The 25758-nt window shown below is 54.8% G+C and overlaps 8 protein-coding genes across 8 annotated transcripts; 3 read left to right on the top strand and 5 right to left on the bottom strand.

Annotated features, from left to right (window-relative positions):
* Window positions 1-41: 41 nt before the first annotated feature.
* Window positions 42-480, bottom strand: PHACADRAFT_198213 (uncharacterized protein; the record flags this gene model as incomplete). The annotated part of the gene is made up of 2 exons (XM_007398408.1): window positions 42-81; window positions 128-480. The coding sequence occupies 2 exons, from the start codon at window positions 478-480 to the stop codon at window positions 42-44; spliced, it is 393 nt and encodes a 130-aa protein (XP_007398470.1).
* Window positions 481-1983: 1503 nt separating this feature from the next.
* On the top strand, window positions 1984-2217 carry PHACADRAFT_260317 (uncharacterized protein; the record flags this gene model as incomplete). Its single annotated transcript, XM_007398407.1, has 1 exon — window positions 1984-2217. A coding segment is annotated over one exon (234 nt), but the record flags the coding sequence as incomplete, so codon positions are not given.
* Window positions 2218-4018: 1801 nt separating this feature from the next.
* On the top strand, window positions 4019-5349 carry PHACADRAFT_198211 (uncharacterized protein; the record flags this gene model as incomplete). Its single annotated transcript, XM_007398406.1, has 2 exons — window positions 4019-4463; window positions 4520-5349. The coding sequence occupies 2 exons, from the start codon at window positions 4019-4021 to the stop codon at window positions 5347-5349; spliced, it is 1275 nt and encodes a 424-aa protein (XP_007398468.1).
* Window positions 5350-7960: 2611 nt separating this feature from the next.
* On the bottom strand, window positions 7961-12531 carry PHACADRAFT_211435 (uncharacterized protein). Its single transcript, XM_007398405.1, has 17 exons — window positions 12163-12531; window positions 12061-12109; window positions 11943-12011; window positions 11847-11889; window positions 11565-11789; window positions 11478-11509; window positions 11370-11425; window positions 10762-11320; window positions 10649-10705; window positions 10565-10598; window positions 10484-10507; window positions 10221-10360; window positions 10157-10167; window positions 9913-10090; window positions 9367-9835; window positions 8293-9308; window positions 7961-8235 (listed from the first exon to the last, which is right to left on the bottom strand). The coding sequence occupies exons 1-15, from the start codon at window positions 12286-12288 to the stop codon at window positions 9807-9809; spliced, it is 1632 nt and encodes a 543-aa protein (XP_007398467.1). The 5' UTR covers window positions 12289-12531; the 3' UTR covers window positions 7961-8235; window positions 8293-9308; window positions 9367-9806.
* Window positions 12532-13303: 772 nt separating this feature from the next.
* Window positions 13304-16156, bottom strand: PHACADRAFT_260311 (uncharacterized protein). Its single transcript, XM_007398404.1, has 7 exons — window positions 16029-16156; window positions 15838-15964; window positions 15689-15782; window positions 15211-15621; window positions 14673-15147; window positions 14151-14623; window positions 13304-14096 (listed from the first exon to the last, which is right to left on the bottom strand). Exons 1-5 carry the CDS (start codon window positions 16123-16125, stop codon window positions 14968-14970), a joined length of 909 nt encoding a protein of 302 aa, XP_007398466.1. The 5' UTR covers window positions 16126-16156; the 3' UTR covers window positions 13304-14096; window positions 14151-14623; window positions 14673-14967.
* Window positions 16157-16554: 398 nt separating this feature from the next.
* Window positions 16555-18127, top strand: PHACADRAFT_260310 (uncharacterized protein). The gene is made up of 2 exons (XM_007398403.1): window positions 16555-17586; window positions 17643-18127. The coding sequence occupies exons 1-2, from the start codon at window positions 16578-16580 to the stop codon at window positions 18008-18010; spliced, it is 1377 nt and encodes a 458-aa protein (XP_007398465.1). The 5' UTR covers window positions 16555-16577; the 3' UTR covers window positions 18011-18127.
* A 143-nt stretch (window positions 18128-18270) lies between these two features.
* Window positions 18271-22009, bottom strand: PHACADRAFT_260306 (uncharacterized protein). Its single transcript, XM_007398402.1, has 11 exons — window positions 21916-22009; window positions 21478-21867; window positions 20500-21021; window positions 20215-20444; window positions 20096-20158; window positions 19945-20043; window positions 19685-19892; window positions 19523-19628; window positions 19393-19464; window positions 18941-19334; window positions 18271-18891 (listed from the first exon to the last, which is right to left on the bottom strand). The coding sequence occupies exons 2-11, from the start codon at window positions 21664-21666 to the stop codon at window positions 18423-18425; spliced, it is 2352 nt and encodes a 783-aa protein (XP_007398464.1). The 5' UTR covers window positions 21667-21867; window positions 21916-22009; the 3' UTR covers window positions 18271-18422.
* Window positions 22010-22287: 278 nt separating this feature from the next.
* On the bottom strand, window positions 22288-24940 carry PHACADRAFT_125734 (uncharacterized protein; the record flags this gene model as incomplete). Its single annotated transcript, XM_007398401.1, has 13 exons — window positions 22288-22672; window positions 22730-22762; window positions 22819-23312; window positions 23365-23443; window positions 23494-23639; window positions 23686-23867; window positions 23921-24040; window positions 24098-24300; window positions 24361-24434; window positions 24496-24601; window positions 24654-24753; window positions 24808-24815; window positions 24877-24940. The coding sequence occupies 13 exons, from the start codon at window positions 24938-24940 to the stop codon at window positions 22410-22412; spliced, it is 1872 nt and encodes a 623-aa protein (XP_007398463.1). The 3' UTR covers window positions 22288-22409.
* Between the last annotated feature and the right edge of the window lie 818 nt (window positions 24941-25758).

Below are 25758 nucleotides of genomic sequence, written 5' to 3'. Positions count from 1 at the left end.
CCGAATGATATCGGCCCTGAGTGCCTTTTCTAGAAGCGATTTTAACTCCTGGAAATGTGCCTCGAAGTCATGAATGTTCGCCTGGAAGGCGCATAATTCAAACTTTGAGAAGAACTCCTGCGCTGACAGCGCTCCCATCTGCATCGCCTGTAAACGGTCATAGGCTTCGGCTTGCTCGTCGATTAGGAAGTGCCTGTCTAGGTCTTCCCATAGTGTCTTGGTAGTCTGTATCACGGAGTTTTCGTCCGCGTCGTATTTCTTCATGAACGTGGCGACATATTCGCCCGCGTGTCCACCTTTCATGTACGACAGAATCATAAGGACTCTGTCGAATTGCTCTGGTAGCCGCTTCCTCTGCGTAACTACATAGAGTTTCATTTGGGTCTTCCAAGCAATGTACTTGGATTTCGTGCCGTCAAAGGCGTCTGGCTTCATCGCGCTTCCATTGAGGAGCGCGGCGCTATCTTGGTTCTCGGCCATCGCGCCGGGATCGGATGGGGACGAAGGTGGAGTGGGAGAGCGTCGGGAAGGTGGTTCCGAGGCTTCTGAATCTTCTACCGCTTCTTCTACGGGGTTTGGCGGGCCCTCTGGTGGAGCTTCGGATTCTCCGAGGGCAATTGAGCGGAGGTGGTCAGTGACCGATTCGAGAGTATCCCGTCTGGTTCTGGGTTCTGAACCGGATGCTACGGGTTGTGGGACTGCGAGGGACTCGGAAGGTGCTCCTGTGGGAACTCTTTGTAGCAATTCTCCACGTAATCCTTCTCTACACCGGGAACAACAAGTACTATTATCTGAAGAGTGTGGACACGGTTGTTGCACGCAGTATCTTACGTTATCGCCGTGTAGATAGATGGATGTTCCTTCTAGTTCTCGGTGTACGTGTCCTCTACAGTCACAGGAGGGCGTGGTCATAGGGTGTCGGGTCCGTGAAGCTGGTTGCAGCAAACCCTGGGACTAATCGTGTTGTAACGACCAGATCAGGGGTAGAATTTGCCAAAGATGGGAACTTCCGAATAAGAACCGAAACGCTAATTGTAATACAGTTCTAGAGATACTGTAGCAGCCCAAAGAGCAATTGTGTCTCTTCGGTCCGACGCCCTCAAAGGGATCGTCGATCTAACTGCTACCGCTTTTCCGACGCCCGGTCGCAACCGGTTGCCACATCGTACTCAGGAATATCCACTTGCGCTGCGCAAAGCGTTTAACACCACCTATGGTAGGGCAGTGTACGATTCTAATGGGACGGAGCTCTGTCTAGCTGCCTAAGAGCTAGTGATTACAGAGGTGGCTTCGGGGATGTGGTATGGTAAAAGTTTGTGCAAGTGCACGGAAAAGGGTTCTAGGGGTCCGGGTCTTGATGCGGTAGAATGCGATAGGGTTAGGAGTTAGGGTGAGAGTCGGATGTGCGTATGGGGTGGATCGTCGTGTGGAGATGGGTGATGGTTGGTGTGGGAGTGACGAGGATCGTCGTAGGGCAGTTGGTGGAGACTCGAGCTAATGTCAGCAACTAACAATCCACCTGGACTGAGCTACGACAAAGCTGAGGAGACAGACGAGAGGAGAGTGAGTGAGGAAAGACCAGCTCGAGTCTGGCTTGTTATTGAGCAGTACAGGCTCCTTATATACATGTCAGACTGAATACCTAGAATATCCTACGAATATACGGAGGTGTATAGAAAGTGAAAGAATACCATGGAATCCGGGAGAGCCATCCGGATTGTGTAATATTCATGACACCCTCGCCGCCAGAATCACCTTTCCGGGGCCTCGTGACGACACTCGACCTGCATAAGCGAACATCTCTCTAAGCCAGCAGGGTTGTAATTTCACGCGCGAGGATCTGTGCATGGTCTGGCCTGGTCTCGCTACTTGTTTAGACCGCCACCCATTGTCGATCCGCACAATTATTCTACCTACCACTCACCGCTCGGTAGCTGCCTCGATTTGCCGACTCCAAAATGTTTTCGAATGCAACGCTTCCATATGTACCAAAGTAAGGCCTGCGCGCGGCCTCCAGTGAGCATTCGTAATCACGAGTGCTCGACGCCGCACACATCCGACGAACTCACCGTCATCGCGCGCGACAACATCGAGGTGAACATATCAGCGGTGCGCAACTTCGGGCGGGAGCTCGCCACGCTCTCTGAATACGTATGCCAATCGCTTGGCATTCTTGCCCTCGGACAGTGCTCGACAGGAAAGCGCGAGGTAGATTCGCTTTCCTGACAGGTTTGTGGGCACCATGGGCTTACTCTTTATCTTTAGGGACCCAAGGCCCTAGGCGATGCGCAGAAGATGGTGCTGCAGGCGTAACTCTGCATGACGTTTGCCTAAGGTGTGTGTCATTCTGTCCACACGCACGCCGTGAAACGTGACAGCTTGGCTTTGCAGCTTGGCTTTGCAGACTTGCTGGCCATCCTGCGTGGCATGAGCCCTGAGGAGGGACTGATCGTCCTATCTCGATGACCTGGATATTCATACAAAGATCGGTGGCTGGTTGTCGGGCTACCGCACCGCCGTAACCAACGTCGCGCACATGCTCTTGCGCGCGCCAGCTTTCTGCCTCACCAAGAGGTGCGCACACTGCGTCGTTTTCATGAAACGCAATCTGATACCAGAGTAGGCCACCGTTCACTCCATTGGTCCAGCTACTAATCCTACCGAGCGCTCCGTGAACATCTCTCTGTCGCCTGGCGGATATGTAGAGCCGCTCCAACCCGCGACTATTCGCGACCTGCGCATCCTTGCAAAGCTAACCAGGTCATATGAAGATGCACTAGGAGGCTTGACGGACAACCACACCGAGGGGGTCCGCGTCGGACGTCTCAGCCTCCTCTAGAGGCCCGCCCGGACATTGTCATTTCATTTGTTACTTTTTTCTGGCTCCTCCCAAGTACGCTTGTCCATTAGCACTCTAACAATTTATGCTCGCTCGCCCGCCGCCCCCACTACTCTGCATGCCGAAGGCATGGATCGATCTTTGAGTCATAAATGTCCGTCCATCGACCTCGAAGGTAATGGTCAAGCCTCTCAGTTGTGAGCGTGTTTGGAAGTGGAAGTTGTGTATTTACCCTCCTCATAAATATCAATGTAACACCCCTCGTGACTACGTGATACGGTCGCATCTGGCATAACCGTGCGCCGCATGTCGTGAAAGTGTGTGTACGGTGTGGGTGCGACTGCCAAGCTCGATACAATCTTGTTCACTCCACAGCCTTCACACCTCTCGTCGAACAGTTGCATTTTTGTAACTCCTGCTGAATAGCCATAGACATGAGAGAAAAACGGGTACTCATCGTGCAAGACATGCTGAGGCCGGATCATGCGCCAGCGCGGAGAAGTTCAGTGAAGCGACGGTCGAGTCAGCCAGGTTCTAGCAACGTGTTCGAGTAAAACACTATATTGCCTGCATCAAGAAGTCATAGATGGACCCTTCTTGCGCGCAATCATTATCAGACGCAGCCTGGGTGCTGACTCGGAGATTTTCAGGGTCGAGATGTAGGATGTGCCCCTCCAGTCCGTGATTCAGCGCACAGCGCTCATCGGCGGTGCTCGACCACAAAGACATTTGCATGAGCCACTCTCCGCGGCGGTGTGCCGTACAAAAATCCCGGCCATTCGATAGGGGCAAAAGCAAACCTGCCCAAACTTGGAAACCGTATTGATGCAGGCCGGGAACAAACTATGGCGCCCGCGGATGATATAAAATGTGGCGCCCGCCTTGTCCTCCTTCGTTCCACACCACATCAACCCTCCCGTGTCGCACTGTTGATATTGCCTTCAAACCTCGCCTTCACATTTTGAAAAGTGCGTCGTATCGCTCAGACTACCCAGTCACTTTTACAACGCGTCTCTGAAACCAACAATAAGGCCACATCGCTTGTCTGTCCTACGACCTACGCCTTCGCCACTCGCACAACAATCACGTACAAGTGAATACAACTCCCAAAGAGCAACCTTGCTGTACTCACAACATCGACGCGTCGCGTGCAACCAACCGCCCCGCAATCAGACCACAATGCTCCCGAACAATACTCGCGCCACATCCCCCGTCTTGCCAGCCACAACGTCCAGACTGACGGAGCTGGATACGTCAATTGCGTGGCTCGATCACTGGCTCGAAAAAACCAACGGCCCCGCATCTGATGCTCCTCCCGGGCTCCGTGGCGTCGCGCAGCGGGACCGCGTCGACATGAGCGACCGACTCGCTGAGAAAGAAGAGGAGCGGGACCTACTGGATGCCGAGCTGTTCGACTCCGCGAGCGACCACGATGGTTACGCCACCGAGTCCGACATCGAGAAAAACGGCCAGTCCAGCGACGACGAGAGTGGCTACGACGGCGACGACGACAGCGACGACGCGCATGGTCAACTTCTGCTCGTTCGCCGGCTTGTCTCGCCGCCGCTCGAGCACAATGAATATCGCGTCGTGAGCCCTCCACCAATATTCTTGCAAAACCGAGGTGAGTTCCGCTTATCTGATGTTTGATCTGGACAAATACTGACTCCCCTTGCGTAGCTCTAGCTCGCTCGAGTCCTGGACAGCCGTCACATGTTCCCGGATACAGCGGCCAAGCACCCAGAGACGACGACGTTCGACAAGCAGCTCGTACAGTGGTATCTACCGCTGTTCAGTTCGCGTCGAAAAGACCAACAATAAATACAACTGAACAAGGCGCCGGCTTGTCTCGCAGCCACCACCCCCAATACAACGTACCTTCGGGACGCGCCGACCACGTCGTGGCCCCACTCACCACAAGCGGCTACCGGGACGCTTCCGAGAAGGAGAGCCGAAGGGGGAAGAAACGAGCACTGGAGGTCGAGGAAGTCGAGGAAGAGGAGGTCGATGAAAAGCCCCGGAAGAGGCGCGCTGCGAACAAGGAGAATGTTGCCGCCGGATCCAGCAAGTACGACGACGATAACGATGGCCTTGAGAGCCGCAGGCCTCAGCGCAGCGCAGTCCGCCCATCCTTCTGCCACCCATCTCGTTATGTGGAGAACCGCGACCGACTCCGTGCGGCAGGTGCTGCCAATGTCCCGCCTGCCACGCCTGTTGCTCCGCCTGCCCCTATTCCAGCCGCGCCCGTTGCTGCGCCGATTCCCGCGATCGCCGTACCAGCCGCGCAGCCGGCTCAAGGTGCCTTCATCATTATACCACCTCCGCCCGCCGCACCAGCTCCGCCGGCTCCTACCTACCTCCCGCCAATCATCCAGGTACTCGCTGATCTCCCTAACCCGCCGTACAACATCGTGCTGCCTCCGATCGTCGCACATCAGCCTCCGGTCATCGCAAACCAGCCGGCGACAACGCAGAACCCCAGGATGCAGCTGGGCTTCATCATGATGTAGCGGCCCGTGATCCCCTATCCAACATAGCGCAGAGAAATAGTTCTGAACTGGTCCTGAAATGTGTAAAGTAGTTAGCCCCCGTCTATCGATTCTTTGTTGCGTACCTCTGGACGATTAGTCTTGAACTAGGTGTGAGTGGGAGCCGAGACAACATTGGCTCGCCGCTGCCGTCTGCGCCGTCGTGGAGAAAAGTGGTGACTCTCGTCACAGCCAGGAGAGTGAGAGATCTGGAGAGTTGTAGCTAGAAGCTCGTGAGCGGGAATGCGAAGATTTTCGGTAGCGTCGTGGCGTTTGCGATCGATCGGGGTCCTGGATGCACGTGACATTAAGGCGCCTCGGGAGACCGCTTTGGGGTCTAGGCTCACTCTCACAGGCCTCCTATGCCCATCGGATGAGTGTGTCCCCGGCTAGGACTGTACACTCACCTGCTATACAGAATCTTTATAAATGGTGCCTTTTTATATATATCTTATACTAGACAAGGTCTGACTCCGCTGAAAGTTTCCACCAATGCCAGCGGCAGATTGTTGATTCGCTTGTTCATTTTTGGAACTATAGACGGCCAACCGACCAATCATTTATCATAGACACTTACCGGCGATAGCGGCTCCGCAGACTCTACGCACATGGCCTCGACTTGCCTGGCCAACGGTGTCGGGCAAGCATGAATGGCCGACTCGCTCGTCTCTCGGAGGGTTCTGGGTTTAGCGGAAGAGCATCGCCTATGCCATGGCTCCGAGTCGCGTACAAGACTTGCTCAAGACAACTGTCATGTCATCAGCATTTTGTGGCACACTCATAACCACTCCCATCCCTTCGCCGCGTGACCCACGCGTGTGAGGCGAGAACGTGCGTGAGCTCCGTCAATGATTCCGTGGACGCGTTCTGACGCTGTTCGTCCCAAGCAGAGGAGTTCCTACCCGAGCGGATGCTCGATAGCAGGTTCGAGGTGCTCCCGGTGCGTGTGCTCCTCTTATAGACTGCGCCAGCTGCACGCTCATACTCTGCCGCGCCAGCCTGACGCGTGGCAGCCATTCAGCTTCGGCATGCGCGCCTGCATCGCACGCACCAGCTGCTCAATGCCTTCATGTGCTTTGCTGACACGCCGCGCGGGGCCGGTCGTTCGCGTGATAGGAGGTCCAAGTCACGCTGTTCCACCTGACGCAGCGCTTCACGTTCTCCATGCACGATCTGTCGTACGCTGTTGCAGACACTGACGGTCAAGTTTCACGAGTTTTACATCCACGCGATCCTGCGCACGGAACGGCCGGTGGACGCGCCCGTGTAAGGCATTAGCGCAAGATCTGGGCAGATGGCGGTGCAGCGAGAAACGGGAGCTCGGAGGACGTCTTCTATAGACAAAGCAGTTTCAAACATACCCGGCGCACTGGCAGTTCCCATTTCTCTGGATCCCTTTTGATTCCACTTTTGACTACCTCGAATGTTGCTTTTTTGCGTTCACGTTTAGTGCCATCAGAGTCATATGCTTCAGTGTGACATACCTCTGGCTAACTTCTCGTATATTCACTGAAAATTTATGTGGACCATTCCAGCGTACAGACCACCCGTATACTCTTGGGCTCCTGCAGGTACCGCCAGGCCTGGACGGCGCGCACGGAATACACCATCCATCTTACTCGAGAATGCTAACCGATGCCGTGAGCGGTATCTCGGAGTGCTAGACGTCCCGGGCCTACAGCTGGTCATATTGGCAGTACCAGTGAGATGAACCCGAACAAATACTGTAGTTTTACGACCGTAGCGGATGTCACACGTCACAGGACCCTCATCCTGTCCGTTATTTCGCCTCTGTCACATGTCACAGAGGGGTCCAACCGGTTGTGACACTGTACAGCGTATCGCATACTGCGATGGTTCGTGCAGGCTCTCTGCGGATTCCAGGGGCGAAATTTAAAATAAGATCATTTCTCGCAAGGTTCTTAAGATGAGCGGGACGGGAGAAACCTGAGATTGCGCAGCTCAACGAGAGTTGTACGAGTCTATGACCCACCTATAATCACGTTGCTAGGCCTTTGCACGCTGATCGCGACACTTGCCCACGTCCCAGCGCCCAGGTTGGGTCAGAGTCAATATGATCCGCCCCAATGCTGCGCTTTATTACGAGAGCAAGGCTTTTCTTCCCCCCATCCGGCACAAGGTAGTCACGATCGTCTCGCGCAGTAAGAACTTTGCTGCGGGTATTGGCGCTCGCAGGACTCATCTGGAATAAGCATTTCTGTTATTCACGCACGACCTGGATCTGTGATCCTCCGGCAGCCACTTAGCATCGTGCGCTTAGTGACCATGATGTCGAAGCCGACAACGAACTTCATCCGACGCTGATGGTGCTGCGGAAGAGTCAGGTGTACTCACAGTCCGCTGAATGACTCGGCACATGCAGCTCTTCCCGAGAGGCTCTAACCAAGGCTGCACCGAAGTAGATCGACAGCCCACAGGCAAACCAAGCGGGCTGCTGCGGTACGCCAAGCTTCCGCCCGACGCGCACAGCTGAGGTGCTCAAGTACGCCCATTGTCGTTTGCATTCAGGATGTTGGAACAGCCTCTGTCATCAAGGCGCTTGAGCCTGCTGCGGATGTGATGGCGCGTCGAGGGATTCTCGGGTCCCGTTCCATATACAAGTACCCTTCCGCTTCTCGGTCACCTCGTCCTTTCGCGCCTCATCACAACCACAGCCCACAGCGCGCAGAGGTCTTGTCTGCTCGTGCGTTACTCAGGCGGCTGTATGAGTCTGGGCGCTCGTGACTAATGCGGGCTATGTCAGCACGTCTCTTCCAAAGAATCCGAGACAGCATCCACCACCATGACCATCCTGCAGCGTTTGAGCTTGCCACGCAGGCCTGCTACTGCTCCCACGGGCAAGATACAGTACGTCTATGAGTTTTTCGTCTTTCGTCGTCGAGGTTGACGTCTCTATCCCTGCAGCGAGATTTCGCTGGAACCGTCTCTCGCCCGGCGCGGCATACCAATCAGACAGAGAGCACTGATTGCAGCGCAATTACAGCGGAACATCCAACGCTCTTCATCCAATCAAACTCTGTCGGCACGTCTATCCATCTGTACAAGACTTCCTCTGGAGCTCCTCGGTGAAGTCTTTACCCACCTTTCCGACGACAAGCCTACGTTGTCGCAATGCAGCCTCGTCAGCCGCGCGTGGTTCTACGCCTCACGTCCACACCTCTTTCGGAAGCTCGAAGTCTCTTGGATCTCCCTTGCAAATATCGCCGGGTGGGAGCGGTCGTACATGCCCGGGAAACACGAGGACTGGGACGGGTACTCGCGCCGGTGTCGCCAGCAGAACTTTGGGGCACCGCTGACTTGCGCGCTCCTGTGGTTCCTTGAGGAGACGGGCGAACTCATACGCACGAGCGTCCGGGAACTCAGCCTCGTCGGGTGGCAGCACGACGCGTGCCAGCTCTCGCTGGACGACGTCGACGCGCTGATGCAACAACTTCCGCTGCTCACGAAGCTCTCGTTCACGCGCACAACGCTCCGCTGGTCCGAGCACGACATGCTGATTGGCCAGCACGGTGCGCTGCGCACGCTCGAGGTGCGCGACAGCCTCATCTCGGGAAGCTCCGCCTTCGCACTCCTCTCGCTCTTCCCGCACGTCGAGGAGCTCTTCTGGGACGCGTATGATGACCCTGACGAGTGCGACATCGAGGGCGACCTACTCCTCAGCGTCCTTGAGCACTTCACGATGCGCCGCCTCAAACGGATCGACGCGGGGCGGTCGCTGTACCCGCACCACTCGCCCGAGGCCCTCGCGCTGCTCGTCCAGGGCATGTGCATGCGCGGCGTGCCGCCCAACCTCGCCTGTCTCGAGCTGGACGTCCTACTCGACGAATACGATGCGGACGCGCTTACAACGCTTTTGGCTGAAGCCGGAGCGAACCTACGCGCCCTCCGCATAGAAATCGGGTGCATGTACCCCTCGCGAGGTGCGTCGAACCGAGCTTTCTCTTTCGTGCTGTCCTGCTTACCTTAGCACTACGCTAGTTGTCCTTCCGACCTCGCTCGGCCTGGAGTACTGCACGGGCCTTCGCGAGCTCGAGCTCAGTCTGCCGTCGTACTGGATACCGGGCGCGCTAGAACTTGTACCAGGACTCCTAGCCGACCTATGGACCGACAGAGACACGTCCGCCGGCCTCACCCTCGTACTGCGCTTCGATTCCGCGTTCAACGACTTCGAGTCCCTCTGTGTCCTCAATGAGGATTTGACGTGGTATTTGGAGCACGGCCTTTCCGCCATCAAGATCCGCCGCAGCCGCGCTGACCTGAACGAGAACGAGCGCGCCTCGGTGATTGAAACGCTGCGTCCCTTCCACGAACACGGCGCGCTGCTGCTGTAACTATGCCGGGCACGACGGCCGAATTCTTACGCACGGTCGCACTGCTACATATACACATGTGTCCATTTCCACTCTTGGAAGTCTCCCCTAATTCGCGTCGAGGATTCTGACGACGCCTGTGGGGCTCGCGTCAGCGCTCGCTTCATGGGGGGCCCCAACATACACCGGCTAGGACAAGGAGGAGGAGACGTACCAAATACCTCTTCGACGCGTCCGTGGCGGCCGAGCCGGTCCTCCTTGCCCTCATTCACGACGACCTCGTCGCTGACATGGGGTGCGCCAAGGAACACGTTGCGCGTAGGCGTGCGCTTGAGCTGGTCCATGTCCGCGCAGATGACCTCGCGACAGAAGAGGTCGAGATCCAGGTCGCCCTGCGCACAACGCCGATCAGCATCGTCGAGCCTACCATACAACGACAGAACAAAAGGGCGACGAACCTCATCATACCCTGCGGGAAAAGGGTCAGCGGAGAGATGCGAAGGGGCGGAACAGAGGACGCACCGAAGGGTTGTTCGATCTCCTCGCCGGCTGCAACGAAGCCGAGGTAGATAAACGCGGCGATGCCGACGCCGGGGATGGTGTACCACCCGAAGAGGTCCAGGAGCTGGAAGGGCAGCGCGAAGAGGTAGAGCCACACGGTGCTAGCAGCGAAAGAGATCAGGGGGAGAGGAAATATGCACAGGGCAGATAAAGGGCTTACTGTCTGCAGGGCGGAAAAGGGCACAGCTTCTTAGCTGAACCAGAAGAGGAGCGGACGAGAGGCATACCTGATGTGTACAGAGAACATGCTGCGACAGTCTATTAGCTGTGACTATACACTTGCAATAATAAAAATAGGCGCTTACAATGGCAGCGGGGTCGTTAGGATCTTCTCTGAATCTTTGCCACAGTATCAGGAATCGGACCCAATAGACGAATGGTGTACTCACTGGCAAGGCTGTCTTCGAAGGCGGAAAGGCTGCCGAACATGCCACCGAGGGTGTTTCCTACGTGAGAAATCGCATCTAGTCAGCGGCCTTCGTGTTAGCAAGTGAATGCGTACCAGGAACACAGTTGCGCTCTTCGCACACGCTCAACCAGACCGACAAGCACCGTACAACCTGGAGGGGCACATTTTCCCCTCCGCCCGCGATCTTGGGCCGGTGTTTCGCGTGGGTCCAATAGAGCCGCTCGCTCATGCCGCCCAGCGCATCCGCCTCTTGCATCTGTTCCGCAGTCTCGACATCGGCCCCCGAAGGCAGGCGCGGGCGCCGCTTGTTGCGCCAGGAGCCAAACCACGCAGAGATCTCGGAGACGACGCCCGAGAAGGGGATGAGGTCGCTCGAGACACTTGAGACGAGGCCGTTCTTTGCGGTCGAGGTCATGCCCGGCAGCAACGGGCTGTGCTCGTCGGGATCCGAGTTGTGCGAGGACACAGAGGCGTGGCTCGAATGACCGAGGTGACCCGAGCGCGCAGAGTGCGTGGTCTTGGCAGAGCCATATCCGTTAATGGGCGGGGTAACCGGGTCTGAGACATGCGCCGGGGTGCGGATGGTCACGGCAGTCTGCCGCTCGGACGAGCCAAGCGGTTGGGTGGGGTGTCCGGAGTGACGACTGTAGTGCTGTACAACAATCAGCGCACGAGAAGAGCAATTGGCGAGGAACACGAACCTCGTGCAGGGGTTTTACAAGATGGTACAGATCTCGGTAGTATATTCCTTTTTCTCCTATAGGAGATTTTAGCTTGGCTTGTAAATGACCTTCAAAGTTATAACGTACCTCGCAGGTGGTGCTTCAGAGCAACAGAAAACCTAAAATATCTGTTGGGGGACATTGTCTGACCAGAAGAACAAGCCAGAGACGTACGCTTCAATCAACTCTAAAGCCATACGTTTCTCTGCCATAACGCGCTGCATGACCTTCAGCTTTTCCTTTTTGACCTTGGCTTTCTGCTCCTCGTTCTGCTCCTCTCCGTCTTTCTGTACGTTTTCGATTTCGAGGGGAACATGGTACCACACGAAGCGAGCGAATGTCCGTGACTGACGAATCACATCAGCCCAAACAGAGCGTCCTTGCCAGTATCTGTCATATCTGCACACCACACACTGAGTTCAGTGTGCTTCCCGCAGAGAATGGAGGGATTCGTACCCTGACATGGCGCGGTATGAGATGACAAAACCAATAACGACACCTGCAATTTGTCTGTCAAGATCGTGTCATCGAGCTGGAGCCGTCGCGGCGCACCAAGTAGCGTAAGTAGGACACTGGGTATGTTGAGCCTGATCATATCGAGAAGAGACAGCGTCACAACCACTTCAAGATATCAGTCATTGTAACGAGGGGCGGTGAAAGTATATCTCACATCCTGCGAACGCGGTATGGAGGAATACAGCGGGCCAGATTCTCCAAATCTACATGCGTGTCAGAGCAAGCAGGGGAAAGCGCGACCTGGAGAGCCACTCACCGCGGTTCCTCTTCCAAAAGTCCACTCAAGGAATGAGCGGTTCGGCACCAGTGGAATGATGATCTCATTGCTAGTGTTCGCCGCTGGAAGGAGGGTGTGGTGTCCGGTAACGCTCCTTTGGGGCATAGGTCCACGTTAAAGAGAGAAACAGTACAGAGTGTTATTTAGATGTTTAATAGCTGCCAAGGGAGCGTATCGGGGTGTAGGTGATGGTCGTAGACGAAGCAACAACGGCATTGCAAGACTTATTAATATTGATTGGTCGTTGATGTTCGAGGGAAAAAGCGTGAGAGAGGTTGCCGCTCACCACACCGCGACTGTTACAGATCACGACAATGACGCAACATGTTTACGCCCGTGACCGTGCTAAAATGGTCGGCGCGGAAGTTAGAATTCTTCAAGCTTCATGCATCTATGTACTTACCAAGTGATCTTCCCCGTGACACTAGGGGCGCGGGAGGCACTGGCATGTTGAGCAGCCGTAGTATGCGCGGTACTAGAGGTGTAAGCCGTATTGCGGATGTAAAATGGAAGGATAACAGAGCGAAACTAGCGATTCGCCTCCGTCCTGTCGGAACTTTTTCTCCACAAGGTGCGCAGTTTCGTGCATTTGTCGGAAAGCATGGACAGATCGGGAAATTGCAACAGAACGACAGGCGCGGCGCAAATGCCGGTAAGTGCGATGTCCTGACCAGGGCGGGAGGCACATTCTTGGGCCCTGGTCGTTGTGGGAGCAACTGTACATATTTTGCCGCGTGTGACGTTCAAACGATAGTCCTATCTGCAGAGCGGATGCGATTGATATGTTGTCAATTAGCGGCGCTGCTGGTAGATGTGACTGTTGACAAATGAGGTTTTTTTGGGAAGAGACCCTGTAAGAGAACGCGGAAAGAGAGCTTAGCAACAGGCTGTCAAAAGGCCAACCGAGATATGTGTGGCATTAACGCGGATCAGGCCGCGCCATGCGAAGTGATTGAACCTTGGGTTTGCCCATAAAATTTTGAACCTCGTTGCCGCCTTACAAATCCTAGTATCAACTTCATCGTGAAGTCTGCTCCTGAAGGCGAGTGAGTATTTTGAGATACAGCTACAGTTTTTGACTTGTTCACCTAGCATCAGTCAGGTTATACAAGCTCAGGCTGACGATATGGCTCTTCCGTTCGTCCCGCAAGAACTTGTCGACTGCATCATCGAACAGGCGCATGATGACACCTCTGTGCTGGCACGCTGTTCACTCGTGTGCAGCGCATGGAGGCCGACGTCGCAACGCCGGCTATTTTACAGCTTAAAAATCGACCTGTCCCAGCGGCCCATTGCTGACACGATCGTGTTCTTTTCTTCTTCCTTGAACGCAGAGTCCCAGGGAGGGCACCGGGCCCCTATCACACGCTATGTCCATTACTTGGACATACGGTCTGCAGGGAAACACGATGAGCTTCGTAAAATTACCACAGAGCACTTGTCTCGAATTATAGGCTCTTTGCCGCATCTCAAGGCACTGACCCTAGAAGCACTCCGCGTCCGGCTCGACCTTGGCCAGCTCCCGTGCAGCAGCCAACGGCTTGAGCGGGTGTCTCTCAAGGACGTCACTGTGGAATGCGGGGCTGGCAAACAGCTAGTAGCCACCTTGTCGACGCTCTGCAAGCTGCGAGCCCTACACCTCTCGAATGTGTCCTTCGGGGACCGCGACGAGCCCGGGGTCCACTCTGCCGTGGACCTGAAGGACATCGAGACGCTTACGCTGCGCACGACGCGCTATATGCCTCTATCTCTCCTACCCATGTTCTCGCGCGGCGCTCTTAGGAACCTCGACGTTGCGTGTTCCTCGCCAGATAGCGTCCATGCGCTGGCCGCCTTCCTCAGAACCGCCGGCGGTCGGCTCGAGCACTTCTCCCTGGACCTCTCCAGGTTCCTCGCGAAGAGAGTCCCTGCCAGTACGTGCGAGCATATTCGGCAATTGGGCATCCATAGACTCACGATCATTGTAGCATTCGAAGATGACCTCCGGCGCATCTCGCTTGGCGGCTGTCGCGCGCTGACCGCGCTAACTCTTCGCATAACATTCCTCGCCGAGCCGTGGTCAAATCTCCCCTTCAACGGCATAGGCCTGGACGCCGCCGCGCAGGTCCTCGCGACTGCGCCGCCTGGCCTCCGCGTGCTTACGCTCGCGCTCGCGCTCGACGGCGACACGGCCGATGTGAACGCATTCCTGCGTCCAATGGCGGCTTGCTTCGATACGAGGCTCGCGTGGCTGCAAGGGCTGCATGATGCCCGGCCGAACCTGTGTGAGCTCCGCTGGTTGTGGTGCTATGCACGAAAGGTCGGGAACCCGAAAGCATGGCCGGTCAGCCCCAAGCTCAGGTCAAGCTTGTCGAAGCTTGTGTGGAAAGGGCTCTTGGAGTTGTGTATGAAGGGCATACTTATGTTTGTAGATGGAGACGAGGATATCTGGGGCTAGCTGGTGAGTGCATTTTGCTGTGGTACGTATAGGTCTAACGGGGGCAATACAGAGTAAATTTGTAACATTTCGCTTTTTTCTCCTGAGGCTGGAATTTTGTGCTCAATAGGTTAACCATAGATGTATCGCAGCATATGCTATCCATGTTGTTAAGATACGATACATCTACTGTAGTTGTATGGACTTGAGACTAATCATATTGACATTCGGCCAAAGTGGATGCTAGACAGTACGCTGAGTTCTTCGCCAGTGCACATTTACCCCTCCATCTGACCACCATCAGCAAGTCAGGTGTCCGGGACAAATCCAGTGTCCCATGGTGTAACGATCAATATAGTCGTTTACAATCATTGCGCCTCCTGCTTCGCTTCAGACAACCCAAACAGTGCCTCGGGCAACGTTTGTTCGCAGGGCCCGAGGAAGAGAAAATCTGCATCACTATCCCCCTCTGTGCGCTCAAGATTGAACACGGCGACTTTGCCACCATTCTCGGCGACCTCACTGGCGTAGCTCGCAGCTGGATACACCTAGGTGCGCAGCATCGCTGTCAGAGGCGCCGTCGCGGAAGATGCGGAGGAGTCGCTACGCACTGTAGAGGACGTGCCAACGACGAGGCACATGTCAGCTTGCGCCACGACACCGTCGATTTGCTCCATGTGCAGAGGTGTCTCTCCGAACCAGACGACACCTGGGCGGAGGAGCCCACCACAGTCCTCGCAACGCGGGAGTTCCTCAAGTGGTATGTCGGCAACCTCTTCTGTGTCGACGCCACTCAGCGTGTTCGGGTCTGTTGGCAGTGCACCTGTTGCAGCGAGCGCAGGGCAGAGGGGTGCCTCGTCCTGGTTGGTAGAGCGGCGTCCGCATGAGGTGCAGATCAAATCAAGAATGCGACCGTGCATCTCGTAGAATGGCACAGCTTGTGAAGGTTCTTTGCCGGCTTTTGCTGCTACTTCTTTGAGAGCTCTTGCGCTCAGCCCATCGACGTTTTGAGTGATGAATGTCTGCCGTGATAGAGTGGCTATTTAACACGACCAGTGTAAGGTAGGACGGTAAGGAAATGCTGCATACAAACTTGGCCTCGGGGGCGATCTCCCTAAGAAAGTCAGGAAAGCTGATCATGGATATGGCCACATGCGCAGCATTAGGCCGGGAAGAGAGAGCTCTATGGACAGGATGGTAAATGACTAACACGAAAGGCGATGTCGAAGAATGCGAACTTCATACGTCTATAATGGTAGAACTGCCACACTAAACTCGGATTCTCTTCAAAGGCCTCCGGAGTGGCAAGGGACATTGCATTATATTTCTTCCAGTACCCCCCGGCTCCTCTAAAGGTCGGTATACCTACGGGGAGCATCGAGTCTCACCCTGATTGCGCTATTTATTGTGATACAAAACAAAATCGCACCAGAGGCAGCAGAAAGCCCGGCTCCTGCAACAGCAATGATATTCTTGCTTTGTTTCAAAGCTTCGCGAAATGCTGTGACACTGGTCGACGGAGACATCTGTGAGCTGCGGGATAGCTTTCGAGTCTGCGCTGGGACAGCCGAGAGAGCAAGCGCCCTAGGAGGACAGCCACTCGCGGCTGGTGCACGGGGTCCATGCGTCACCCCCGTCACCAAGCATCGCTGCTCTGGACAGCGGTCAATCTTCGCCTGAACGATGGCTTTGTCCTTTTGTTCGACAAGACTGGCAAGCCTAGGGTTTGTGGCCAAAGAGTTTACTGTTCTGTATGGAACTCCTCGCGCTGATCTAAGATCGTCGGCCACGGGGGCAAGAGGCTGTGCGGCCCCGAAGTAATATAAGACTGCCCCGCCGTTACTCTACGTCAGCCCACCGCTTCAACACCATCGGTATGCTGCTCCTTCAACAGCTGTCAGATATACATACTCATGCCCTGTCTGTTAGCTCTGGCTGCGCTGCCTCTGTGTCGTTCAACAGCATCCTTGCGTCATCGATGTCCATTGACCTTTCGCCAACGCCACAGTCACCCGCAGACACCAAACTGCCCGAGGACCTTGTGAACATCATCGTCGACCTCTTTCAAGACGATTCGCATGCTTTGAAAACGCTATGCCTCGTCCATCGCGCCTGGCTTTCCAAGGCTAGGAAGCATCTCTTCCGCGATATTACGGTGCAGTACAAAATGACGTGGGCTTTCGGCACGAAATCTATCCAAATTCCTGGCATCGGCGAGAAGTCCATGGACAAGAGCGCACCTAACCAAGATCTGTGGATGTCTCTCTTTAGTGCGTTCCTCGACTTCCTGACTCGGGCGCCGACTTCGATTACAGAAAGCATTCGGCAGCTGTCCTTGCTGGGCAAGGACTGGTTCTCTCGTGAAGGCGATAACAGGACGGATTGGACGGCAGAAGAGTACCAAGCCTGGACAATCTCCCTGACCACAGACGCAGTACACACGCTCTTGCGGCTGCTACCCAACCTTAGCGAGCTACGTCTTCACCTTGACCTGCACCAGTCTTCCAAGACGATCCCTACGGATCGATTCCACCTCCGAACTCTCAGCCTCGACTGGTGTTTGGCGTCCACGGACTGCATCTTTTTCCTCATGTCCCTGCTTCCAGAACTGCACGAGCTGCTCTGGGCAGTGTGGGAGCGTACACCGCAGAATACGCCGCTCCGGCTTCTGAACGCAACACAGCAACTGTTCAAGGATGCTGTCGCGAAGCTGAAGCGACGGCAGCTCCTGAGGCGGCTCAGCAGGGTCGTCGTTCGGCGCGAGCCGCAGCAGATCCATGGGGCGCTTCTGGAGCTTCTCGAGGCTGCGTGTAATCTGAAACCAGATGAAGAACGACCTGCGATTAGCCTCGACCTGTGCATGGCACTGTCCTCGAAGGACGACGTCGCACGGTATCGGCGATTGTTCAAGAATTGCGGCCACTACGTGACGCGTCTTACTGTGCGCCCTACGCGTACGAAAGACGATATCACCGTCTTCAAGCAGCGTAAGCGTTGCGATCCGCTCTGCGTTACGAACGCACTTGCTGAACGAAGTCCGTAGTTATCCAGGAAGACGTTGGCTTGTCGTACTGCAATCGGTTGCGACGGCTGCACCTCGATGTATCCATCTACTGGCGTACAGGAGTCTCCATCTGTGTCGAGGAGGTCCTTAGAGACTTCTTCAGAGGGAAGCATAGTCAAGACAGTCCCGAAAGCGTCAAGTTAGTGCTGTCGTTGGATCACAGTCTCGCTTTCACCTTTGGCTCGGAAGCGACGTTGGAAAATGTCGACGGCATCGTCACTGAGTATAGGAACAAGTTGCGCGAAGTGGTGGTCGCCGAGGGGGGTAATGTTCCGGACGAGGACAAGCAGCAACAGGTTATTCTACATATGCCTAGGCTTGTGGAAGCTCGCCTTTTGTGCTTCTGATATCATAAGAGCTAGTGTCTAGCCGCCTTCCTTCGTTACCGGGCTCTTCATATCCCGGACCATCTTTGGTGTCTATACGAACAATGTCAATATCTACAGTGGTATGATGCACTTTAATAACAGGTACTTCATAGACACAAGAATACTTTGTGTTGTCGATATAACGCATTGAGCATCCCGAGGGCCCAGCCTGGTCTCGGTTCCAAGCGAGAGGTGACAGGATGCAGCGGTGACAAACCATTCGTACTGATAGTTGATTGGCAGACTTTAAAATTCCTGAGCTTTCTCTATAGCCCTCTTTTGAACTCCGAAGGCCCTTATTACAAGTCTCTAAATAATAGCGGGTTGAACCGAGACTAGGCGTTACGGCGTACGAATGATGATACAATAGATGTTTACAACGCGGGACCGTTTACATGTCGCCGCCGCCCTCATCTCCGCTCTCCCACTGGTCGAGATGCAGGCCGAGCTCGCGGACGCTCCCGACGGCGATGAGCAAATTATGGTTCGGGTCGAGCGTCCGGAGCATCTTGGACATGTCCTCAAGCACGAAGTCCTCCATCTCTTCTGCGAGCATGAGGTCCTCCTTTTCGTCCGCGAGGTCTGCGGCGGGGCGGCCTGCGCGCGCCTTACGGTGATTAGCGATGCTCTGGAGCTGGTGTTTTGTCACTTGGATGATGCCGTCGTGCACCTCCTGTGGGAGCGCCTGCGGCCCGCCGACGACGCGCATGCACTCATTGAAACAGCGGAAGAGCGACGAGAGTAGCGATACCTCTTCTTCGCCGCCAGTGCAAGTGATCACCTGCGTGAACGATGCGTTAACCATGTGCGGCGTCAGTGTACCGCTGTTCTTTCCGCAGGACAACAGCATCGGTATGAGCCTGCGACAGGTCAACTTAGGTCTTGCGTACGCTCATTGAATTCACTTACAGGGATGCGGCCTCCTTCACGCCGTCGTGAAGCATGTACTTCAGCCCTGGCAGGGCGAGCTCTAACGTCTGTGAGAGGTACGGCGCAAAGCGCGGGCCGAGCGTTGAGCAGTAGATAACCAAGGTTTCGAACGCCTGGCACTTCTCCTCAAGAGCAGATGTCTTAATACCAATCTGCTTTCCATCGACAGAAATGGTCTCCCAACCGTCGCGCTCCTCGACAACATCATCATCGAAGACGTTCATGTCGGTCTTGGCGCTAGCAGCTTGCAGCAGCGGGGGCATCACCACCGGCAGATACGGCTCGAACTCCGGGCCCATTGCCTGGCACACCTTCGCCCAGGTCGCGATAAGATAGTGGCCGAGCAGTGAGTCGCTGTTATCAGCAGGCGTATCTGCCATAAGCGCACGATTAGGTCGATCAGGCGCACACAAGAGACGCTGCGCACGTACTCTGGATGCGGATAAGTCTTTCAATGAAGGTATTCGCATCCGGGCGGAAGACATCACGGCCGACGGCAATGGCTACGGTTAGGCAATGCTTGAGCATTCTCAATGCGCACGCACGATAGTAGATACTTACCGATGAGACCGGCGCATTCCATCGCTTTCAAGCGCAGCTTCGCGTAATCCGGGCCATCCGCAGCCTCTAACACGCTCAATAACAGGGGCATGATCTCATGATAATGCTAGAGGCTCATTGAGCGGGGAAGACTCTGGATGAGAAGGCGAAATGCAGACGAACTTTGGCAAATGTAGCCTCGCTCGCGTCGGCGACCATGGCCAGGGTCGTGATGGCCTGCTCCTGGACATAACGTTTCGGTGGCTTCCCGGCACCGGGTCGGAGCAGCTTCAAGAGGCGTTCAACGATCGGGTCAAGGTAAGGAATGAGCGTATCTCGTTCGACGCCTTCACAAAAGTTAATGAGGGCAGCTGCCGCATGGGCATGAACTCTAAGACGAAAACGTGAGTGTTGCGCAAATCGGGTGGCTGAAAGAGAGAGACCGTGGTTCTGGTGCTTCCAGTGTGGGAATTAAGACGTTGAATAGCTGCTGATGATAACGGGCTTGAATGATCTCCTCCAAGTCTGTGCACAGCTGGCCGCTGTCAGACGATTAGAAATGCATGTCTTCTGGAGGTGATTAACCCGACGTACACGCATTGACATGCTGCATATCTTACTCGTGGATGAGAGTCACGGAAGGTCGGGATCACAAGCCTAGCAAATACAGGCTTTAAGAAAAGCGAGATGACACACCGTTTGAAGGTACTCACTCGATGACCTTTCCGAGTTCTTTCTGCATAAGCTTGGACGTGCCTTCCGCTATCGCGGCAATAGCCATGAGACCCGCATGTCGTAGTCGCCAGTCATGGCTGACGAGCATGCCGGGAATGTACTGGAACGCAGGCGGAAGCACAGCTTTACCACTGAGCGCAATCGCTACACGGTCCAGAGCCTGCTCGTAAACATGTGGGTAGGTGTCGTCTGTGGGGTCGTCAGCTGGCTGAAGAGGTACACGTCAAACGATCTATCCGAAGAAGGCTTGCGAAGTGACACACCTCCGCTTCCAGCCAAATCTCCATGTCGTCCTCAGGGATCTCTCCCATGCCCTCGAGACACCCTCGGACAACCGCGGCCGTCCAGCCATCCACCCGCCTGACCATACTCGGGCGCGCCTCGGTCAGGCTGACCATGAACTCGAGGGCCGCCTTGCGTACCTCTGTCGTCTCCTCGTCCTCGTCGTTGGTTGCCAGACTCTTGCCTTTGACGTCAGACGGGGGAAATGTGAATGTCTGCGAGTCTGGATTCGGCCGGGCGACGGTGGGCGTAGGACCCGAGTCCACCGAGGGTAGAATTAGCGCTGGCAGGAACTTCAGTAGAGCTGATAGGTGCGCCTCGAAGAGGGCTGGGTGTGACGAAGCGAGTGGAGTTAGTGTGCCAAGGAAGCCTGGAAGATGGGCGTGGGGCAAGTAAGACAGCGTGTTTAGCATCGGGTACAGCAGCGATAGTGATTGCGCTTGCTGAGGGAGGTCGGAGGCAGAAAGATAAGCCACAGAAGCTCTGAGGGCAGCATGGCGAACCTATAAGGAGTGGTCAATACATGTTATTGAAGTTCGCCTGCTAAAATGAGAGGAAGAGCGATGCAGTACTCTGACGAGCAATGCTCCAGCATTCCACTCGGTGATGCGCGGACATGGGCGAACAAGAAATGTCTAGTCTTCAAATAGGACACGATGGCAGGGTAGGGCTGAAGGTGCAGAGTGAAGATAGCAAAAGCCGCGCTTCACAGCGCATATTGTGAAGCATAGCGTCTTCAACACGCAGTATACGTGACGCTCGCTGATTCCATCTTCGCCCATTCAATGATTATCTGAAGATGGTGATAACTGCGCAGCCACATCCAGATAACTCACGAGCTCGTGGAGGGTCGCTGGCAACACTGTCCACATGTGGGCATGTTCGCATGATGACGAGGACAGCGGCGAAATTGGTGGCTTGAAGAGGGAAAAGGAGAACGAGGATCGGCGAACACTCACATCAACACTCTGCGGGTCTTGCAAGCCCTTCTGCAGCATGCCAATAACGGAATCCGTCCGCAGATCCATGATGAGGTTGGGCGAGCCTGCGAAGACACGGTACGCGTTCTCGCGCGTGACGGGGTCTTCGCTCTCGGTCATTTGGAATGCTTGTTGTTGCAGGGAGTGCCATGGTCTTCCACGAGACATGGAGTGGTTAGCTACTTCCGAGATTGTGTCTGTAGCTTTGCGGCGTACAGCAATGGTTGGCTCGTGCAGTAGGATGTGCAGTAGCAAACGTTCGACCGTAGCAAGCGTCTGCGCAGAAAGGTGGTCGTACAAGGGGAGTGTCTGATTTGTAGTTGAACGGAAGAGCAACCGCCGTAGTAGTACAAGCGAGAAGGACCGCATCTGCAGGCAAGTCAAGCCAAAAGCCTCTCGCTTAGCTCGAGCACGCACCATATCTGTGTCCGCAGACACAGCAAACTGCGCCAGAGCGAGCAAGTAAAGCTCAGGTGTCTGCGCGAGGCGGTCGTTGACCGCCTTCTCCGCCCTAGGGTGACATCAGTGGGGAGAGCATAGCCCTTTGGCAAGGGACATACGTCGACCGAAGCTCGTTGTCTCCGAGAACAAGATTCGCGAGAATCTGGGTCAGCTCCGCGGTGACCTGTGGCGGCACGACGGAGTCCATATTGTCGTCGCTGTGTGGGGCGATGAGGATGTGGTCAAAGTATTTTAGCAGGTCGCCTGCTTTAGCGGATGCGTGTGCTAGGAAGTGGGATCGAGATTTCGCTGATTTATTAATCTATTTTTATGCACTAGTCCCTAAGATGGCATAACACATCAAATATTCATCTCTCAAATAGCTCAGAAGACGGCAGGGCAATCAGGCCTCAGATTCCATATGGATGCTCTAGAAGTACACAAAAAAATACTCTGTGCACTACTGAAGACTACTGATAGTCCCGCTTAATGACATCACACGCTGTTGGCAAGGCACAACTCAGCAAACGACCAGAATTCCGCACAGGACGTAGGTTTGAAGACTTACCCATCTCCGCAATCGCGTACACAGTGGCCTGAGGATGAACGGCCGTGTGAATTGGAAGAATAGACAAGTCCACAACACGGATGTTCTTGGTACCGTATACCCTGAATCGCGGGTCAACGACACCGCCCTTGTCGCGAGGCATCATTGACATGCTTCCAGTCGTATCTACGTGGGCCGACAAAGTCAGTCGCCCGCCATCGTACCGACCTGATGGGTACGTACGGAAACTCGAACAAGTGTTCTTGCGAACATATGCTGCACGTCGCGACTCAAAATTTACTCGTGCGGGACTGCCAAGGACGAGCACGTACCAGATATCTCCTCGTCGGTGTTCACATTTGGTCCGGGAAGCTGTTCCTCGACAACAAGCGACTTAAATGGTTCAGTCCGGGTCACCTTGCGAATAAACTTCATTGCATCGACCATAATATCCATATCAATATCCTCCTCGAAGTAGTGTGGGTCGATCGCCGGCCATGCCTTCGGGTCAGCAGACTGGACGTGGATTGTCCCGCGTGTGAATGGCCGACTAACAAGCGAGTAGATGCCAACGTGCGGCTTACTGGGCTCCGGCGGGGGTATAGGAAATGTGGACGGGAAGAAAAAAATCTCGAAGTCGGGCACCTTGGGGTTCGCAAGCAGCTCGAGCTGCTTCTCGTACGACGCCTTGAGTCCAGGAGAATAATCGCCTTTGGCGAACTTTGCGCGCTGCTTCTGCACGAGCTGCTCAGCACGCTCTGAACCAATCTGGATGGGTACGAATGAGAAGCCGTCCTGGGCAAGGTTGAAGGAGTCCTTCAGGCCGCTATGAAGAGCCTTCAGGATTGCTGACCGGTATGCTAGCGCAAGAAACTCACAGTGTCACCCGGAGCTTCTCGGCGAACTCCCTGTCATCGAGCATGCCGAAAGTGATAAGGCCGCGGTCTTCGACCATCTCTGTATAGAACATCAGCATTACATTGGATGAACACGAAGTGAAGACTGACTAATCCGGCTGCCAATCATCGTAACATGCTCCTGCACATTTGTGCCGACCGAGGGCAAGTCCAGTTGAACAGGGATACCCAAAGGTTCAAGGATCTTCCGGTCACCGACACCACTGAGTTCCAAGATATGCGGTGACTTCACAGCACTGCAAGATCAGGTCAGCGTACAGAAAGCGCCGTGACCTCGGAAACACGTGCCCAGCAGAGACAATAACCTCCTTGCGCGCAAAGACCTTGTGCACCTGTCCACCATGTTCGAACTCGACCGCGGTTGCGACGACTTCGTCTGCGTGCTCGGAAGTAATGAGCTTGTACACATATGCATCCACCAGGACCTTGAGGTTGGGACGGTCGAGCGCAGGATAGAGGTAGCCCTACAGGCACGCTCAACACTTGAAACACGACAAAGGATAGACTGGCCACATACATTGGCAGAATATGCACGGCTCCGGCTCACAGGGTCCACATTTGCGACACCCTTCCACGTCCCAGCGATGTCGCCGTCGAGCGCCGTGCTTATTGTATCGACTCCGTTCACCGCAAGAGCCTACAGGGCAGCGATCAGCGGTGCGTTGCTGAGCCAGATCACAACATTAAAACGTACGCGTTGCCAGGCAGCGTCGGCGCCGCAGCTGTCGCGCCCGAATGAGATCGAAATCGGGCCATCGTGCCCCACGGCGTCGGACTTATACAGGTTCTTGAACTCATTCCGCTCGTTCGGGTCAGGCGGACAGAACCTTTGCACCTTCTTCGCATACTTGTGAAAGGTCTCCCAGTTCCAGCCCTCATTTCCAAGCTTGCCCACAGCTAGTGCGGTAATCCAGTGATCAGGGTTATTAAATCAGCTCGACGCGCAGGGAACCGAACCATCCATCTCTTCGCGTTGTGGCAGCTGCCATATCAACCAATTAATCTGGGATGAGCCGCCGAGACCACGACCTCTGTTCAACGTAAGGAAAGATCAAACAAGGATCTTCCTGAGTCGACAACGATATGGCGTACCTGGGGAATATCGTGGGTTCCCCTTTGAAGCCTCGTTGTGGCGTTGTGAGGTAATTCCAGTCATATTCAGGATTGGTGACGGTTCCCGTCCAACCGACGTAGCCAGCTGAGGGCATTTCATGAGTGAGCAAGAAAGTTTGGACGACAGACGCACGTACAAACTAGCGGGTCGTCGAAGTGCGCGGGGCCTGCTTCCAACAAAGCGACAGATATGTTCGGGTTCTCGCTCAGCCTGGCTGCCACGACGCAACCTGCGGTCTAACATACGGAACGTCAGCAACAAATTGCAAGGATCTTGTATTTCGTACATACGCCGCCGCCTGTAACATATTGATGAGACATAAAAGAGCGCGGTTGTTATGAGAGCGATGTACGACGCACCGGCGACAACGAAATCGAATTCTTTCCCTGAGATGTCAGCGATTCCAGCTAGTTTCTGCTCCATGATGTAGCAGTGCGCAATGTGGGTCAATGAAGGCCGGGAACAGTGAGATGCAGATGCAATGATCTCGCGACTCCTTAGTTGTATGAGTGCTTCCAACTACTTATATCAGGAAGGTCACCGGGCCGGGGATTTCAAACATCCATCAAGCTCGCAGTACTATGATGGCACCCTCGTTTATTAGTGTTCCCTGCTTTATTAATTTGCTTTTGCTACTTCAATCTGCCTCCGGAGGTGCTGGGAATATTTTTCAAGATAGCTCTGTATTCATGCTATAATATGATACCCATATCATGACATATATAAGGTGAAAGACGGTATGGTATTTTTGTAGATGCTCAGAAGCAGTCTAAAACTGGCTGAAACATGCTACTGATGGCTAGATCCAACCAGATCTCGCTCACCAAATATTCTTGCGACTACATTTATGAACTTGTGCACTTGCACTGAGCCTGGTAGGCTAATATATTTTGTTTTAAAAGTGCTAGGTACATGCACAGAGAAGGAACAGTTGTGGAGCGTTACAATGAACGGGCAAGGTGTGATGAAATTGTCACTCCGCCTGATCTCAGACACGGCAGGCAACGAGGGGCTCTCGACAGCAAGTCGCAACGATCCTACGCTCAGCAGTGCCACTGGAGGCTGTCAGTAATGCGCATGGGAAACCGGGGAGGACCTGGCAGGCCCCAGGTCCCCCGTATACATGTTCTCGCGTGTGCCTACGTGACTTAAGGTCGACCTTGGAAAGACGGCTCGGCTTCTCGGCAGCAGCACGACTCGACGGCATCTGGTGTGACACTAGTGTGACGAAATAATAAACG

Source organism: Phanerochaete carnosa, assembly GCF_000300595.1.
Source record: "Phanerochaete carnosa HHB-10118-sp unplaced genomic scaffold PHACAscaffold_7, whole genome shotgun sequence".
NCBI classification, from domain to species: Eukaryota; Fungi; Basidiomycota; class Agaricomycetes; order Polyporales; family Phanerochaetaceae; genus Phanerochaete; species Phanerochaete carnosa.
This window is presented reverse-complemented; position numbering and strand designations above follow the sequence as displayed.

Excerpts from the sequence above, each read along its gene's own strand:
- PHACADRAFT_211435 (XM_007398405.1), bottom strand. The coding sequence starts at position 12,288 with ATGCCCCAAAGGAGCGTTACCGGACACCACACCCTCCTTCCAGCGGCG. Across the intron at positions 12,110-12,162 it reads CTTTTGGAAGAGGAACCGCG|ATTTGGAGAATCTGGCCCGC; the intron begins GTGAGTGGCTCT and ends ACACGCATGTAG. Across the intron at positions 10,706-10,761 it reads AGAGCGCAACTGTGTTCCTG|GAAACACCCTCGGTGGCATG; the intron begins GTACGCATTCAC and ends TTTCTCACGTAG.
- PHACADRAFT_260311 (XM_007398404.1), bottom strand. The coding sequence starts at position 16,125 with ATGTCTCCGTCGACCAGTGTCACAGCATTTCGCGAAGCTTTGAAACAA. Across the intron at positions 15,783-15,837 it reads TACCATTATAGACGTATGAA|AGCTCTCTCTTCCCGGCCTA; the intron begins GTTCGCATTCTT and ends TCCTGTCCATAG. Across the intron at positions 15,622-15,688 it reads TCGCCCCCGAGGCCAAGTTT|ACATTCATCACTCAAAACGT; the intron begins GTATGCAGCATT and ends CTATCACGGCAG.
- PHACADRAFT_260310 (XM_007398403.1), top strand. The coding sequence starts at position 16,578 with ATGTCCATTGACCTTTCGCCAACGCCACAGTCACCCGCAGACACCAAA. Across the intron at positions 17,587-17,642 it reads TATCACCGTCTTCAAGCAGC|TTATCCAGGAAGACGTTGGC; the intron begins GTAAGCGTTGCG and ends CGAAGTCCGTAG.
- PHACADRAFT_260306 (XM_007398402.1), bottom strand. The coding sequence starts at position 21,666 with ATGTCTCGTGGAAGACCATGGCACTCCCTGCAACAACAAGCATTCCAA. Across the intron at positions 20,445-20,499 it reads AGATTTGGCTGGAAGCGGAG|CCAGCTGACGACCCCACAGA; the intron begins GTGTGTCACTTC and ends GTACCTCTTCAG. Across the intron at positions 20,044-20,095 it reads TATGCAGCATGTCAATGCGT|CGGCCAGCTGTGCACAGACT; the intron begins GTACGTCGGGTT and ends ATCGTCTGACAG.